Source organism: Telmatherina bonti (genome assembly GCF_933228915.1).
Source record: "Telmatherina bonti genome assembly, chromosome: 8".
In the NCBI taxonomy this organism is placed as follows: Eukaryota; Metazoa; Chordata; class Actinopteri; order Atheriniformes; family Telmatherinidae; genus Telmatherina; species Telmatherina bonti.
In genome coordinates, this window is record NC_136626.1 from 15,282,880 (window position 1) to 15,300,467 (window position 17,588).

General features: G+C 37.6%; 1 protein-coding gene across 1 annotated transcript in view; it reads right to left on the bottom strand.

The window, feature by feature from the left end:
* lrp8 (low density lipoprotein receptor-related protein 8, apolipoprotein e receptor) overlaps positions 1-17,588 on the bottom strand; it is a gene marked incomplete at both ends in the record, with an annotated part of 154,989 nt that overhangs the window by 71,399 nt on the left and 66,002 nt on the right. Inside the window, one exon of the mRNA XM_079245435.1 lies at positions 14,416-14,538. Within this exon, the coding sequence (XP_079101561.1) occupies positions 14,416-14,538 (123 nt within the window). The remainder of the gene's footprint in view (positions 1-14,415; positions 14,539-17,588) is intronic.

Below are 17,588 nucleotides of genomic sequence, written 5' to 3' on the forward strand. Positions count from 1 at the left end.
CAAAATGCATCAGGCTTGTCTATATGTTCCTTTGCAAACTTCAAATGCAGATTTTTGTGATAAGGATGTAAAAAAAGAGTTTCCTTCTGATGACTCTTCCATGAAGGCCATATTTGTACAAGTGCCTCTTTATAGTGGAATGGTGTACCGTAACTCCAGTATCAGCCAGATCTTCCTGGAGGGATTGTGCAGCCAAACTTGGGTTTTGACTTGCCTTTCTTAAAATCTTGCGAGCTGTTCTGTCTGATATTTTTCTTGGTCTTCCAGATCTTGCTTTAACTTCCACTGTTCCCAATGACTGCCATTTCTTGATTACATTCGGAACAGAGGATATTAGCATCTGAAAACACTTTACTATTTTCTTACACCCTTCTCCTGCTTTGCAAGCATCAGCTATTTTCAGTTTCAGTGTTCTTGACAGCTGCTTACAGGAACCCATGGTGCCGATTGTTGAGGCAAGGTCAGATGAGTCTGGGCATTTAAAACCTTTGAGATTGACATCACCTGGTTCTTTCCAGACACTAATTTGCAAACAATCCAGGACACTGTCAGTTGCTCAGCTGTCCAAAAGTGGGAGTACAAGGTACTAACTCTGCAGGGTGCCCAAACTTTTACAGGCACCATTTTTTGTTTTCTAATATTTTGAAAGTTTAAATGATAGAAATAAGATCAAACCTTTTTTGACATGTTAGAAGAATGTCTAATCTGTAATTTGATGCCTTTTGGAGAAAATGAGAATTCAGACTACATTCTGAAAACCAGAAATGACTACTTACAATAGTTTTAAAAATGTAAACAAGGTTATATAAAGTGAGTGAATGCACCAGGTTTTTGCATGACTTTGACAGATTGTCATTTAAGTCTGACTTAGAAGGGATCCATAAGAGCCAATTGTCTGTAAAATAGAATAAACTGAAATTTTCATCATGAGGTTGCAGCATAAATTTGTGAGTGGATGCTTGAGAACAATAAACTTTTACAGTTTAAATACTGTGCAATAAAAACGAGGCCAAGAAGCCGTTTGAATCAATAGACAACTATGCACTAGCTCTTCTCATGGTTCAGTTTCCTTACATAAAGGCAGCATAAAATTTCATCTGTTTCATTTCAGATAATTAGGTTTATGTCACTCCGAACAATACTATACGTCTCAATGTAATAGGCTGACAAAAGCACTAAGCAGCCTCAATTAACATGAATTCATGGATAATAAAATCTGGTGAAGTCACAAAAAATGAAAATTATATAAGTAAGAAAAATCAATCAAGTCAGATACAGAAAAGTATATAAGTATAAATATAAGGTCAGATATTATTTTTAAAGTTTTAAAGAGATAGGGAGGCATTTGGTTGAAAAGTTATGCACACATTTAAAATCAATTATTTAGTTGCTAAATAATTTCAGTCTGCTATCTTTATAAATTAAAAAAGAAATAAAAATTCTTATTAACACAATCTCAGACATACAGTTGTATAACGTCTTAGTGTTATGCTTTAGTTTATTTAGAAAATACATTTCTGCTCTGGAAGGAAATTGCATTTACTTTTCTAATTCAAAGGTGTGATTTTATTCAACTAAGCCTCTTCAGTTTTGGTAAAGGCAGAGTGAAAGAAAATACTTTTTTTCTCTTTTTTTACACTGGTCAGCCTTAACTCTCCAAGTATAAATAACTCATACAAAAGTATTTGCATCAGTCAATTATTGAGCTTCAAATGGAAAAATTTTTATCAGCACCATCACGATGATGCTCATAAAAACAAGTAAAAACAGTATTTTTGCACATGAGTTTATTACTAACATGCATTATTGGTTCAGTATGGTTGTATGGGGGTGAGGGGTGGGGCTGGGAGTCTGGGCCATTCCGAGTGTAGCTACCGTATTTTCACGACCATAAGGCGCACATAAAAGTCTTAGATTTTCTTCAAAATGTGCGGCGCGCCCTATAGTGCAGTGCGCCCTTTGTGTGCGTGTTGTTGTTGTTGTAATCGGACGTAGCAGAGAACATCATGAGAACGTTAAAGGGTGAAGCATGGGCGTTGATCGCATATAAAAGAACAGGTATGTGCGTTATGCAGAACACCTTTTTCTAACAACCCTGAAAATGGCAAAAAGACACGCTTATGAAGCACAGTTTAAACTGAAGGCCATCAACTTCGCCAAGCAACATGGAAATCGAGCAGCCGAGAGAGAATTTAAGATTAATGAATCGATGGTTCGCAAGTGGAGGAAGATTGAAAACGAGCTCCGACAGGTAAAGAAGACGCAGCTGAGTTTCCGTGGACATAAGGCAAGGTGGCCTTCTTAGTGTCTAAGTTAGTCTGAAAGAATTAGTCAGTCGGTCAGTTGCAAGACTAAGATAGCTAAAAATAATATATATATATATATATATATATATATATATGTATAATTTCATCCATTTAAAAAGTAAAACAAGATAAAATTCCTTTCTTTTGTAGAAGGTTTTTTTCTTTTTCAACCTACACATTTTATTTTAATTTAATTTCATTATATTATAAAGTTTGCCCCAAAGGATAAGAGTGAAGTGTCAAGTTGGAAAATAAATTAAACAAGTTCATGCACTCAGATGCCATGTAATTTGGCTTCAGGGTCAGCGACAGTTCCTTTCATTCATGGTGTCAATTTAGCTTAAAACAGAGAAAGCATGTTTTATTTAGCGTACTCCATTGACATGATTTTTTTCACATGACCTAATTTAAGACAGAATAAGTGTGTGCATTTGTGGATATACATGTACAGTTAAGCAATTATTGTATGCATGAGTAGTAGTGGATGTGCACTGTATGACTAAAGAGGGCTACACATATTTTTCCATGCATGGGCGACGGTTGAAAGAGTTTTTTCTTCTTTTTTTTTACATAATGTATGCTTGAACACATTAATTTACAGATCCTTGTATAGCACTGCAAGAACTGGAGCGTGATATTTCATAGTAATGGGACATTGTAGGAGAATGGGGTCTTTTCTTTTTATAGTTCTGTCACTTCAGACCGATTAAACAAGAAAAAAAGCTTTAAATATGTTGTATAAATTCTTTTGATGTGTATGTTGGATGTTTTAATATGCATAGTCTTTTAACCAATAAGTATTTTCAATGTAATAGAGTATACCATTCACAGATTTACCATTCCAAAATATATATCGTTTCTTTTTTTTTTTCCCCTATGTCTTTGCTTTTTAAATCTCAAGTTTGGTGTAGTTTGCTGACCCTTGGTTCTGAATGTAAATCAATTGAGTTTGGACTTAGAGACCAAGGCCGACCAGCTAAACCTTGCCTGAAAAGTCGCCATGTTACCAACTCCACCCAGTGTTGTCCTTCAGATGTGAAATCCAATTTGCAGAGAGGGCGTATGTGGTTAATATCAGATTACATTCTAAATGAAGGTTAGTGTTGATTAGTGGCTTTCATTGGAACGCTGATCTCCAATTATTGCAGCCCTGAGGAAGGAAGACAGGCAAGTATGTTGGAGAGAGAAAGATCAAAGCCGAGGAAAAGAAGAGAAGGAATTGACGAGAGAAAGAACAAGTGCAGAAAAAGGAGAAAGTGGTAGGATGGCAACAAAACAAAGCAAAATTATCCAGCAGAGATCTGTCAATAAAAAACAAACAGTAACCTAGGGACACTATCAAACGTACTGTAAGCCTGAAGTGTTCCATTTTTGGGGGGAAAAAAAGACCCAAACAACTCAGATCCGTCTGATTTCTTCTACACACCTTTTCAACATTTTCTTTCAAGTATTTCTTAGAGGTCTGTTTGGATGCATATAACACCAGGTGACAACAAGACATGCAAGCTCTGTGTGCAAGTACAGAAAAAAAGAAGACGGTGCTAGATAAAACCATTCAGAGAAATCCGTTAATTCCAATATTTTTTTTCTGTTATTTCCACCCCACAACTGTTGAATTCCTGTAGACAGGAAAATTGATCAAAAGGCGTGTGACAAACTGATATTTCACATGTGTCTTTCAGCTATTTTTCTTTTCTTTTTTTTTTAATGGAGCTGCTAGAAACTGATGCCTTTACACCCTCTTTCTCCCATGTAATTTTCCCTTTTTCTCTGGGCAACACAAAGGGAGTAGAACAGACTTGTTAAATATGGAACCATTAGCAAAGTCTAGACTATGTGTCTGGCAGTGCCATGGGGGTGACACTAGTGCTCTCATAGGAAATTGCCACTTTTTCCCATGGGGCTCTGTAAATGGTTGTTTAGTAGAGGGCACAGTGGGTATTAAAAGAAAAAAAAAACACTCCTTATAGCAAACACCACAATAAAATTGTAAGAGATTGTAGAAAGCTGCAGCAAAAGAAAAACAGAAAAGGATTAGTTAAAGTTATTGGCACTATCCAAATCCTATGTCCGCGTCCAAAACTAGAACTAGAAAGATAAAAATACACATCTCAATAGTACAGGGCTGCAACTATTATTCTAATAGTCAAATAATCTGTCAATATTTTTTTTTAATTAGTCACAATTATTACTGTCACGCCTACCATCTTCCAGTTGACGCAGCTCTTTTTACAAGCTCCAGTATGTTTTACCCCACTCTGTTTATTTGCATCATATGAATGTCACCCTGATTCCCAGTCAGTCCCAGCATAATGTCCTTTAGTAAGTTAAAAGAATCCTCCTGAACCAGTTGAACATTAAATTTAAGCTTAACAGCTTACCACTAATTTATTTTGAAACATTCAAACTTAGCTATAGTGTCATATCCAAGCTGTACAGAATTCTCCTGAAAAGGAAAACAAAATAAAATATTTTAACATCTTAATTTTCGTGCTATTGCATTGAAATAATTATTTACAGCTTGAAAAAGCCTGTTTTGTAAGGTGAACAAGAGCCAGAATCCTTCTTCCTTTTCACATTTCCAACAACTCCTGAAAATTTCATGAACATCTATCCATAACTTAGTTATCTTGAACACAAACAAACAAACGCTGGTAAAAACATAACCTCTTTGGCAGAGGTAACAACAGCACATCACTACTCGGTAATGCTAACTTTGCCATCCGGAATGCTGGGGACCATGACTCCAGGGTACTTTTGTTTCAGATGCTCATGCATGACTGTTGTGCTGCCGTGGTACGTCAACTCTGCGTGGCAGACTACATATTACACCTGTTTCACACGTTGTATAGCGTGAAATATCCCCAAACATTGGAAATAGATTGCTCCGCTGTCAGTTTGCTCTTCGTTGTTTAAACAAAGACGCTACACAAAATGACAATACTGGCCCCATTACTTCCTGCGGTGCTATGTGTCATTTCTTGTGTCAGTTCTTATACTGCCTGAAAAGCCGTGGTTGGTAAATGGCGTTAAGTTGCCTCGCACAGTGTTTTATTAGCAAAGCCGTTACGGGAGTTTACAAAGTGACGCGTCAACAATTAAATTTCACGTCGATTAATTTTTTATTGTTGACGTTGTCGACTTTAACGACAAATCATTGCAGCCTTAAAATAGTACATAATGTGATTTTGCATACGGAAGTTCATGAATAAACAAAAGCTTAGAAAATCCCCCCAAAACGCAAAGTTTTCATCAAACTATTATGATTTATATTTTGGGTACTCATGCTACTTTATGCAGCCGACACAACTGGAAACAATTCAACATTGTACTGAGACATTTCAAACGTGTTTTGGAAGTCTTTTGTCTCCTGGTCGTACGGCCATCTTCTGCCTTTTCATTATTCCTCTGTAGCCTCGCATGAAACAGTTTTAAACATCTGATGTATCTAACAAACAGCTTTTATAGAACCTCGTGAGAAGTTGCTACTAGTGGAGAGACTTACAATAAAAAGATCATCAAAAACAACAAATATAATTTACAAACATTAGTTAAGGCTACTCCATTAGCCTGTTCTACCCTCATAAGATGCCACTTGTAAGTAATAACATTTTGACCACTGACCAATTGTAACTGGCCAAAGGCAATGGTCATTAATTGTATGGTAGAGGGGAATCGACAAATAACATCACGTAATGGCAGCTGCTGTGTAATTTTTGGATTATTTTTTGCTACACACGGTGTGAACAAAGAAGCAACGTTGCCATTATCGCAATTTCACCTTCACACAAAACAATACTACAAGATTTTCCCTGCAATATTTAGGTTTTGTGCAATTTTAAAGGTAATAAAAATGCACCTATAGACATCTTTGATAGTATTTTAGTGGTGTTTTATTACTAGAACATAATATGTGCATTGTATACTACATTTTGGGTCAACTGCAGAAAATCTTGCCATTCATAAAGATGTAATCACTCTGTACTCTTCCAAAAGAACACAGTAGAGATGTGGTGAGTCTTTTATTTATATTCCGATGTGTTGACGCAAAGACACGTCTAAAACCTGCAGGACTGCAGCTCTCAAGAACCGAAGTTGGACATACTCAATCTACAGAGTGAGCTGTGTATCTCAGCACACTGCAGTTCACTAGTTGGTGGCAAAGCACCTCCAAGCTAACTGCTCTGATAGGGTGGAAAAGAAAGCATACCATGACCTAACAACACATTGTCAGATTTATGTTCAGTTTCCCTCCTCAAAGAATGAGTGAAGCCAAAGAGAGCCACAGAAGCGGAAGTAGAACATGACTTGATTTCCCAAACTCTTAAAACAGTTGATAGAAAATGGCCAACTGCAATAGTAATATGGAGGTAGTTTAGATTCAGTAAAAAATATGAGAACAGGTGATTCCAATGTGCAAACTTTTTTTTTAGCTGGTGAACGCCAAAAGGGAAACATGGATAATTTGTTCAATTAGCTGAAGAGATAACATCCAAACAACTATACAGCATGAAAGTATAAAAATATGGGGCGCTGCAACTCGCTGCTCAAGTTTTTTGCAATGGAAGCTTCACACAGAAACACTTCATCCCATTGTTGGTGGAAAACTTTCCAAACAAAGCAGATATTAAAACAGCTGTTTCATATTTCAGATATTGGAAATGACAGTCATCACTCCACCTTTAAAACTGGCAGCATTAACTAACTATACCATGAACAAGATCAATACATAGTCCTATATTGTAATATTCTTTGGCATATTGCTTAACCTTAATCCTCATTGATGCTGAAATTATGAGTTGGCTTTAAGGCTACAGATCACTAGCTTAAAAAACTGCAGCTGGGTAATAATAGTGTGCACTCAACACTGAAATGTAATACAAGATTCTTGAGAGCTTCAATTTTCATACTGGCTCAAAAAAAATCTGTCACTTTAATTTCACAATGCCTTCTGTAGTTGAGTCAGTAATTGATGCAGGACACAGAAAATAACTAGCGGACAGAGGGAAATGTGAATAATAATGTTTGCATTTGGGAATTTGAGGTTAAATGGGGTATTTTGTAAGCAGTGAGTAAAATTCAGCTCAGGGCAACAGAGTCTTTCCATCAAAACATGCAGTGAGAGACTGTGGACAAATTAGACCTTTCTGTCTCTAAAGTGATTGAACACACTCAGAAATCTTACTCACACCTTTCCAGTCTCCATAACTTTACCACAGCTTGTGATTTTTTTTCCCCCAAAAAGCAGTTACTAGTGTGTCTTTTGATGACAGGGTCATTGGCTCTAGACCAGGCTGAGATAGCAAGGAGGACAGACACAGGTAGAGAGAACAAGAGACAGGCCACCTGGGAAATTATGACTGGGACAGCCGCTGCCTCAAGCATGAAATTGAAGCCACCCAACAATGCAACTCACTGGATCCTTTCCGCTCGTATTCCAAAATAATTAACTAGCACCACCTCCTGCCCCGCTGCTGTATTATGGTGACCTGACCATTGTTTCACCACACACAAACAAAGCCAGACCCACTTCACCACACAGGAGCAGGTGGAACTGATGATAGCAGGCTTGGAGAGGAAAATGACAAGAAAGGGACACAAGTTCAAGCTGTATCCAAAGCACAAATGACTATACAGTGGCCTTAGTAAAACATCTAGGGCAATACTGAGTCGTTAAATATTACATGGCAACTGACTGTCATGTACAACCAAAAGGATCCGGGTTCTAATAACAGAATTAATCATTTTCACACTAACAAGATTTAGAAATAAATCTGTGTTTCCTGAAATTCCCAGAGATCAATACATGCTGGCTCGTATAAAATGGTAAACAGAAGGAGTGAAAGGCCGATATTCCCATGCTTTGAGTTCCAACCCTTGAGAATCAAAAACATGTTTTACAGCCTTGTAGTTAAACTTCACAGCTTTAAAGCATGAAACATGACAAACTGATACAGCAGGTAATAGCACCCTTTTGTCGCACCATTTATTTAGACTCATTGTATAAAATAAAAAAAATAGTCACGAGCAGTGTCAGTCAACATCCTCCCATCACAAAAATCCTTTTTGCTTCACCAAACATCTGAGCCTCAATAAAGCTACATTACCGCTTGAAATAAACAGAAGCAAGAAAAATAACTTCTGCAATCCAACGGAGTTACTGCTAACTTTTAAAACCTCTGAAGGTTTATCTCAGTTTTATATCTTTCTTCTGAATGATATTATCAATGAAAAAAGTATCTGAAGAAGTCAGTAACTGAATATGAGCTCTATAAATCATGCCGACTACAAGCGTGTGAGAACTCTCGCTGTGATGAAAAGCCCAGCTTTGACAGTTTGTCTCTTTAGATGAATGGCTTTCATCAGCCGGATTGAAATAAGTAACCCTTGAGGTGTTGGGTAACTTAAGATAAAAGAAAATATAAAATGAGAAGATCAATAAAAGTAATAAACACATTGAGGCTTATTAAGATTTAAAACTAGATTCAGGATATTAAGTCATAAATTGGAGGACACAAAGGAAAAAGCAGCTACATCGCAAGTTAAGTTTCTGGTCCCACAACAAAGATCATACTGATAGAAATACTTTAAAATCCTTCCTGTACTCTCATTTCAAACAGATTTGATTTCATAATGGCAGAGCCAAAGGGAATATAAAGATCCGTGTTCTCTCAGTTTTACCTATTAACTGCTATTTTACAGTGAAACATGACATGATTGATTTTTAATCATTAAAAATACTCATTTGTGTTTCCTCTTACTGTTTCTCAGTTGAACTGGAAACTTTTCAGTAGAACCTGTATTAGCATCTACCTATGCCTGAGCAGAGCAAGATTACCTACTGAGATGATACAGATGTTTATGTTGTGGATATAAATTATCCTCCGTGTCTTCCAAATACGACTAAGGTAAAGCATTCTTGAATAGCAATTTAGCTGCACAAAATTTGCCAATGTCACAGGTAGGTTTAAGGACTGTTAGATATTGTGCGATATGTTTTGATGTAAAAGTTGCTGAGTGTTTTATGGAGATGTTCTTTGCTTTTACAATCATGCCTTGATGGTCAAAGACATTACTTTAAACCATGGTATACAAATACTCCCATTAATGGAGTTTGCATTTTATTGTGCACTATTGGCAGCTCGTTGTTGATGCTACCCCAAACCAGCTAGTTGACTATGTAAAAGTTGAAATCCTGGGAAATTAGACTGGGTGATGTTAAATTCAGGAGATTAAGTATATGACCACAAGTCTTGCTGACATGTCTCTGTTATGAGGTTGTTTATTTTTGATGCAAGTAATTGTATGATGCAGGTAAACAATGGAGCAACACCAACCCAGCTCGTATGCCCCTGTGGGACCTGTAAAAGTTCAAACTGGGCAGCAGTTTGGGGTACTACGTGTTTGTTCGCAGTTTCCATAATGGCTTCATGTGCGTTTGCTCATACAGTATAGGTTTCAAGTTGGTTTTGACTAGGTTTCAGCTGGTGCTCAACTTAGGGCCATTTAGCTAGCCTACATGGCCACCCAATGCCCATCCCTTATTGGGGCTCATACAGCCAGCCCATATGAGCTTTACACATGGGGCTGATTTCACCGAAAATACATGGGACATGCAACATTTTCACAGTTCAAGTCCATGTTTATTCAGTACACATATAGCCCAAATGTAACCCTTGGTCCTGACATGGACAAACTGACTAGGATTTACGGCCTCCATGTGTCCTGAGCAACTCACCAAGTTGACCCTCAGCTGAAACCCACTTTGATACGGCTTGAAACCCATATGGGCGCCACAGGATCATGATGGCTGGGAAGTTTATGCAGAACTAGTTACTTTTTTAAATTTTGTGTTAAAATAACAGACAGAAATAAATGACAGTTTGCTTTCACACTGCAAACTAACTTCTCTAGGGTTTACTTGCAATTGATCCAGCACCTCTGGCTTTAAAGTGGACCAAAATCTGCTTCTTGGTTCCACACCAAATGGGCCACTCCACATGAACTGTAGAAGCACACCATAGTTTGTTCAAACTCACAGCTCTTGTGAGAATTTGCCCTAAATAAATTCCCCACTTCTTTCACAACTTCTTCTCTTGTTCAAAATATTATTTATTAACATGCTTTTTGACATCTATCCATTACTACTAATGATGCAGCTCCAACCACTATTAAGCAATGATGACTCTACTTAGGATTTCTGCATAACATCGGACACAGACGTGTGCACTCTTTCATGCATCAGCCACCACTCGTCTGATTGGGCATTTTCTCCAGAATCCCCCCCAGGCCCAGATTCATTTTCCAATGTGTAATTACAGACAGCTACATAGGGGCCTGAGTGTGTGTGAGTGTGTGCGCTTTCAGAGCCGTCATTGAAGGTCCATAGTAAAACAGCAGTCAACCAGAAGTCTGGAGGATCAGCCCATCGATTTGCTCCCAGGCAATCAATTCTATCAAAGGCATTACTTAAACTGAACTCTGATCAGAAAGTGGATGATACACAGCATGGACGAGGACAGGGCCAAGAATGTGATAAGGTGGTATGCTGGCAGAGAAATCTTCAAAGGATGTAGGGTTATAGCACAGGAGAGACTAAATTGAATGAAGGCAAGTGTGATATTAAGTAAAACAGCCAAAGGGTGTGATTGGATTACATAAGGGCAGTGATAAGGCAGTGGTGGCACGTTGAGCATGGTGATACATGCAGGAGAAAACTGTAGAGGAAGAAACTAATGCAGATGCTATTGTACCACCGAGGATAATTGTTGCTGGTACTGTATGCGGAGACGTAACAGTCACACAAGGTTGTGTTGGTGCTACACAAGAACACATCTACTTGTCTTCAAAATATGAAAAACAACCTAGGCTGTAGGCTGCAGTTGTTTCTGTTGGAGCCACTTTTGATCATTCAAGTTTGCCCTGCAGCAGAAAAGACGGATGCCATTATGGACTACAGGTTTTGTGGTGGAATATGTGTTAAAAAGAATTCAGAATATCCAAGTGGAGCGACTGTCAGAGCGTTTTCCTCTTAGATAGTAACTTTTATATAAGATCCTCTATCGGAATAAACAGGTAAAACAATAGGTAAGTGGATAATGGGACCTCAACTTATAATATTTTGGAGAGCTATAAACTTAAGATTTCCAGATTTGCCATAATTATGTTAGACGAGAAACATGCAAATGGACATGTAATGCCATTACCAATCCGGTTTATACTGGTTGCTTCCATCGTTGTCATTTCTTCTCAGTGCATCTTATTTATCTTCTGGGCAGTAAATGTAACTTTTTTTTAGTTTAGTCATAGCTGTAAATTCATGTCTAACAATCAAAGTCCAGAAAACACAAAAACATTGTTTTCACTTATATGAGAAAAGATTTAGTTGGAGAAACGTACTCATTCTGCTGCATGTATTTAAACATTCAGACAGCTGTGATGATCAACGTGGCTGAAAAAGTTAGTGATGCTCTCACAGTCTCTGACCTTGATTAGATATAATGAGACTTAACCGCAGGTCCACTGATCTGATGAAATGACTTACAGGTTCACCTTGTGATGAATACTAAATACATTTATTGACCTGCTCCATACACACATTTATGTGGGTGCACACGATTGCACGTTCAGGTGAGTGCGTGCATACACACCCACACATGCTCTTGGCCCCTGCCAATCAGACTTATGCCTTTCAGAATCTTCAAAGCGGTCTTTGATCACCTCTTTGAGACTCTTTGTAATAAGGAGATAGAAACTAAAACAGGAGTTGGCTTGCAGTTACAGTCATGTGAAAAGTTTTGGGATGAAAGATAAAAAGTCCAACTTCTTCCAATCCTGCTCTTTCACTCATTTTAGGACATAACAATGGCCGTGTGTGAGATTAATGTGTGAATTCTGTGTAATATTAGGATTATTCATTCCCTGCCTCTATTGTGTGTAGACTAAGGGCCATGATGGCGTGTTATGTCTATGACATTCACACATTGTACTTTGTCAGTTAGAGCATGTTCAAGTTAATACTTTGTTGACATTGAAACCATACTACACATTTCTGGGTGTACTACTAACAATTTATAGTCTGTTCATACAGAGCAAGGTAAGCTTTTGGTACTTAAACTACAAGTGAACAAGTGCCTTGTTGCCATTCATGGACTTTGACCACATTTCTTTGGCGAATTTGACTTCTACAATTAAATCCCATCCTTCAGAGTCCGATCACAGCAAATGGATGCTGTTCCTCCTGCTTTCCAATGTCATAATGAAGCCTTACCTATAATGTAAATGCCTAAAGTGGAAGTTATAACATTCTTTCTCGTGGGGTTTTCTCACAGAGGAATAGATTAATGAATTAAAACCAACACAAAAACGGTCTCTGTTTAGCACAAGTGGTTGAGCAGCTGTACTGAACGCAGCTAGCCCAGGTTGCAAAGAGCCTGATACTAATAACTGCATGACTCCTTCTGACTCCCTTTCATATCCAGCAACTGTTTCAAAAAGAGCCACAAGCCAAGAAAACTCCCTGGTTAAACTGGGGGGTGGGAGAGCATGCAGTCACATAACAAATATCCCTAAGTGTAACTGACCCTTACTCGTTGCCTTTTACTTCTTCAAAATGGGCTCATCTGAAAATTGCAACCAGTAGTTCATATAGTAGATACCCAGTGTCAATGCCTGTTGTAACATTAGGACAAATTACTTAATGTTACATTGCATTGCATTTGTTCTTCATCATCTATTTCTTTATTGAAATAGCTATTCAGCTTGTAAAATCTAAAGCAACTACCTGTCCTTACCAGTCTATGCTGATCAAGTTTAATAGCACACCCCCATTTTACTTAATTGTATCCCCCACTCTAAACTGATCATACTGCTTTGTAAACCTAATCACAACTTGTGAATCCATTAAATATTAAGTAAATATAGTGAGCAGTATTCCATTTTTCATAATTGCACCAATGAGGGCAACACCTGCAAGCCTTAGAAAAAAATTGTGTAACTGGAAAGGTTTGACTACAAGCTCTGCCACCTGTTTCATGACTATTATAGTGCATGATGTGGATATACAATGTTTGGGTGTCACCAATCATTTCTCGAATTGATTTAACAGTCTGATTTGATTCAGTTTTGCTAGAATTTGACTTAATTTCATGTTGTTTAATATACTGCTCTCTTTATGCAAAAGTATTTTTTCTTTAAAGACAATCTGAGATGAGCTGTTGTCTAAATTTACCAGTCAGCGTTTTCTCCAGGTTCACAGCTGGAGCTGAACTGATTCAGATAATTTAGTAGTTTTTAACCTAGTTGTATAATACAGTATTAAAAAGAAACAAAAACATAATGGTCCCATAAAAATGTGCATGAGCCTAAACAAAGTGTAACTACATATTACATAAAACTGATTCTTTTCCGTTTGACAAATAAAACATATTTTTCATCAATTTATTATTAGAGCTGTAGCAACTCACCTGCAAGTACAGGTTTAGAATAAACTTAAATGTATAAATCAAGTAATTTTACATGAATAATGAAATTGTGTTTTGACTGGTCAGAAATGCTGATAAGTAGCCATAATAGCTAGTAAACAACATAACTTTAAACTAATGGTGCTAATTAAAAGTTGCGAGAGGGTGTGGAAACTTAAATAAGAGGAAAAAGCTGTGTGAGAGAGATTTATTTACAATACCGCAATTTATTTTAATTCTTTCTTTGCATTTTAAAATAAGCTCTGTGGAAAACATGCTGAAGGTACATGCCTTTTGTCTACATATTTACCCTTTGCAGCACTGATCTAACCATATACTGAGGTCCTGTGTACAACGGTGCAACAAACAACAAAAAGCAACTGAGAGCAATTTTCTGTAGTAATGTGCAAGAACCAGAAGGTCAACCCAGCAGATAAAGCAGGGCAAAATGTGACACGCTGGAAATGGACAACCTTGGAAATGTTTCATGCTGAAGGAAGAAGAAACATGCATGTGTGTGGAGGTCAACTTCTTGTATGCGTGTGTTGACCTGCCTGGCAGTGTTTGAGGTTTCCATCTGCTGGTATTTCAGTGTTAAATTTTGTGGCAATACCAGTTATTATGTGTGTATCTGTGCAACTACTTACTGCAAATTGCATCAGCCTCATCAGAACCGTCTGCACACTCTGGTTCTCCATCACAGCGCCACCTAGCAGGAAGGCATTGCCCATTTTTACAGGTAAAGTCTGTAGTCGCACAAGTCTTCTTTGCTGTGGAAAGAGAGGAAACGTACAAGATGATCAAATGTGACACGGAGAAATTAAAATTAAACAGTTAGGTGGAAACAAGCCCAAACTTTTATAATCCCCTCAAAAAGGTCAAGCAATTAAAGTCCAACTTATGTCAAGAAGAATTCTTTATTTCAAGCTTCAAACCAATTTTCCAGTTCAAACTTAATCTTACCAATGTTGTGATGCAGCTTGTCACAGGCTAAATTCCTGGCGGTGTGTTCAAGTGCAGCTTGTAACAGAAGCTGAGGGGCATCTGATTAGCCAGCCTTTGATGATGCCTATACTATCATTCTGATTTATTAGTCAGAAATTTATTCATTGATTTAAATTTATTTAAAATTTATTTAGTCAGAAAAATCTGAATAAATTTCAAAGATGGGACTGGGCTTTGGGTTGGAAAACTGTGGCAAAACAAGCTGTGCATTTGACAGCTTCACATATAGCACACAAATCAATTGGCTCTAGTTTTCCCATTTATATATGTGATCATGGATATGCTTCAACAAACGATATGGTACATCAGTGTTGCAACACTAATTCAGAATAATAAACAATACAATGATTTGTTGCAGCCCAAGCATTGTGTTCCATAGAAGAGGAAGCATGACTGACAGCCATGTGGGAGCCATAATAATGAAGAACAAGCCGAGAAAACTGACATCATGTCAGCAGTGAGGACCAATGCTGTCTATATGTATATGAAAATCCACTTACAATCTATGGCAGGTTAGAAAAAAAAAAACCTGACAACTACATATCCACACAGTCACTAACACGGAGTATCGATTTTCAGTTGGAAGAATAAAGAAAAGGGGGAGGCTTCAAGACATTACAGGGATAGAACCGAAGCAGGTGTGGGCCTGGAATAAATGAGAAGCATGTCTCGAAGGATTACTGAGTAGTCAAAGCCACAGACAAAGGTAAATAGAAAGAGCAGAAAGAAGAGAATAGGGGTACAGAAACAAAAGACAGGAGGGAAAGAGGCTGTCGAGGTGAGGTCTCGTGTAATGGCATCAGTCTTCACAAAGGACCACATAAATCCTTTTCCTTCCTACCAGCATGTTAGCATAAATCCCATCTCTTGCAGTCTGCCCTCCCCGTTTTTCATCTTTCCCTGCATCTCTGCCTACAGCCGGATAACAGAGACAGGTGTGGCGTACACAGACCATGCAGCCACAATACCATTGCAGATCGCAATAAATCTGACGGCAGATATCCATGAATTAGGATTTCCTTTCACCTTCATATTTCATTTTTTTCTCACGCGGCATCTTAATCCTCTCCAAAACCAGCTTGCTAAATTCAGATGAGGGTGCGAAACGGTGAAGGTGACAGGCTTACAACATATCATATGCATGAGGATTAATTAAAATGCAGAAGCAAGTAAATGTAAGCCTATCAACTTCCAACATCTCCTGTCTGAACTATTATTTCCTCTTATTGAGGGGACACAAAAGAAGAACATATCACATTTCACCTTGGCCCTTCTTAGCAGAATCACTGAAAAGCGATTTCTCAGTGAGCAAATAAAATACACATTTAATTAACCTTTATGGAGATAAGAGTATATCCACACACACTCATGTACAGAAAACATGTACAGAGTGTCCCTGGATGGGCGGTAAAAATAAAAAAAAAGCAACAAAATCTGAGAGATTTAAACCTGTAGAGGATAGGTTTCAATTGTGTCAATGGCAAAAGGATATTTCTATTTATCTAAAATGTTATGTTCAGAAGATGACTTCCTCACGACGAGTAAACAAATCAGTCATGGGGTTTTGAATACCAGCTGCTACAGATGGATGAGGTATAGAACAATTTAGAAAGAAGGCCTCCGTGTAATAAATAAACACAAAGTAATACTCAGTTTGCCAACGGGAAGAATAACAAACATTATACATATAACTTTCACCTATTTGGTCAAGATTTAAAGATTGGGATGGTTGGCTAACTAGAATTAACTTTAAAAGGTCAATAATCTTTAAAATAACACAATCTTAAAAGTACTGCGTAGAAAGAAAAGAGTTGCTGATATGCACACACAAACACCAGCTTATATCTGAATTGATGCACCCAAACCTGACATATATGAGTGTCATCCATATGGAACAGCATAGAGCTGGCTTATGAGAGCGACTGTGGAAAAGAGAGGAAGTATACACACATTGTAGAGATACACACCCCCATATCCATTATCCTCCCTTCCACCTGGAGCTGAAACACAACATTTCATTTTGCTTCTTTGTCTCTTGATGAAAAAAGTGATGAATATTTATGCAAGACAGCAGACACAACAGAGGAGCTTCCCTTGTGGATTTTATCCACGTTATTGAGCCATCAATAACTGTTTACTTTTAAATTGCACCATCAAAAACTCACATCAACTTTTATCATTCTACTTCACTTGCAAATTAACTAAGTATTTCTCGGGCCTACGTTTCACAGACAGTATTACCATTTTGCTGCTAACAAAAGCACAGTGTCATTTATCTTTTGAGATCTATCCATTACGAATAAGACAAAAGACTCTTAAAATGTCAGACATTATCAATAAGTATTGCATATCGAACAGCTAAGCATGGAAAAATAGATACTTCTATTATCCTACCTATGCATGGTCACTTTTCAAAGATAAAATACACTTTCATCATTTAAAAAAAAAATTTTTTTGTGTGTTTGTTTCTGAGACAAATCTTGTTTTACCTCATGACATTTTAGGGGCTGATCAATACATGAAACAGTCACTATCTGCTATGAGGCAGAAAAATGACTTCATGCTGGCATGATGCAAAGGCAACGACATGACACAAAGACTTCCACAATGACAAGACAAGCTGCATGCTGTTGGAAGCAGCCTGAAGTAGGGAGCTGAACAGAGAGTGGGATGAGATGATCACTTGAAGGACAGCGCAGCTTTTGCAACTTGACAGTTAAAAGTTTTCTTAGACAATTAAATTTAGTTTCCAGTTTATTTTGCATTAATGAGCACCACCAAATGCTGGGATTAAAGCTCATCCAGCACATTTAGT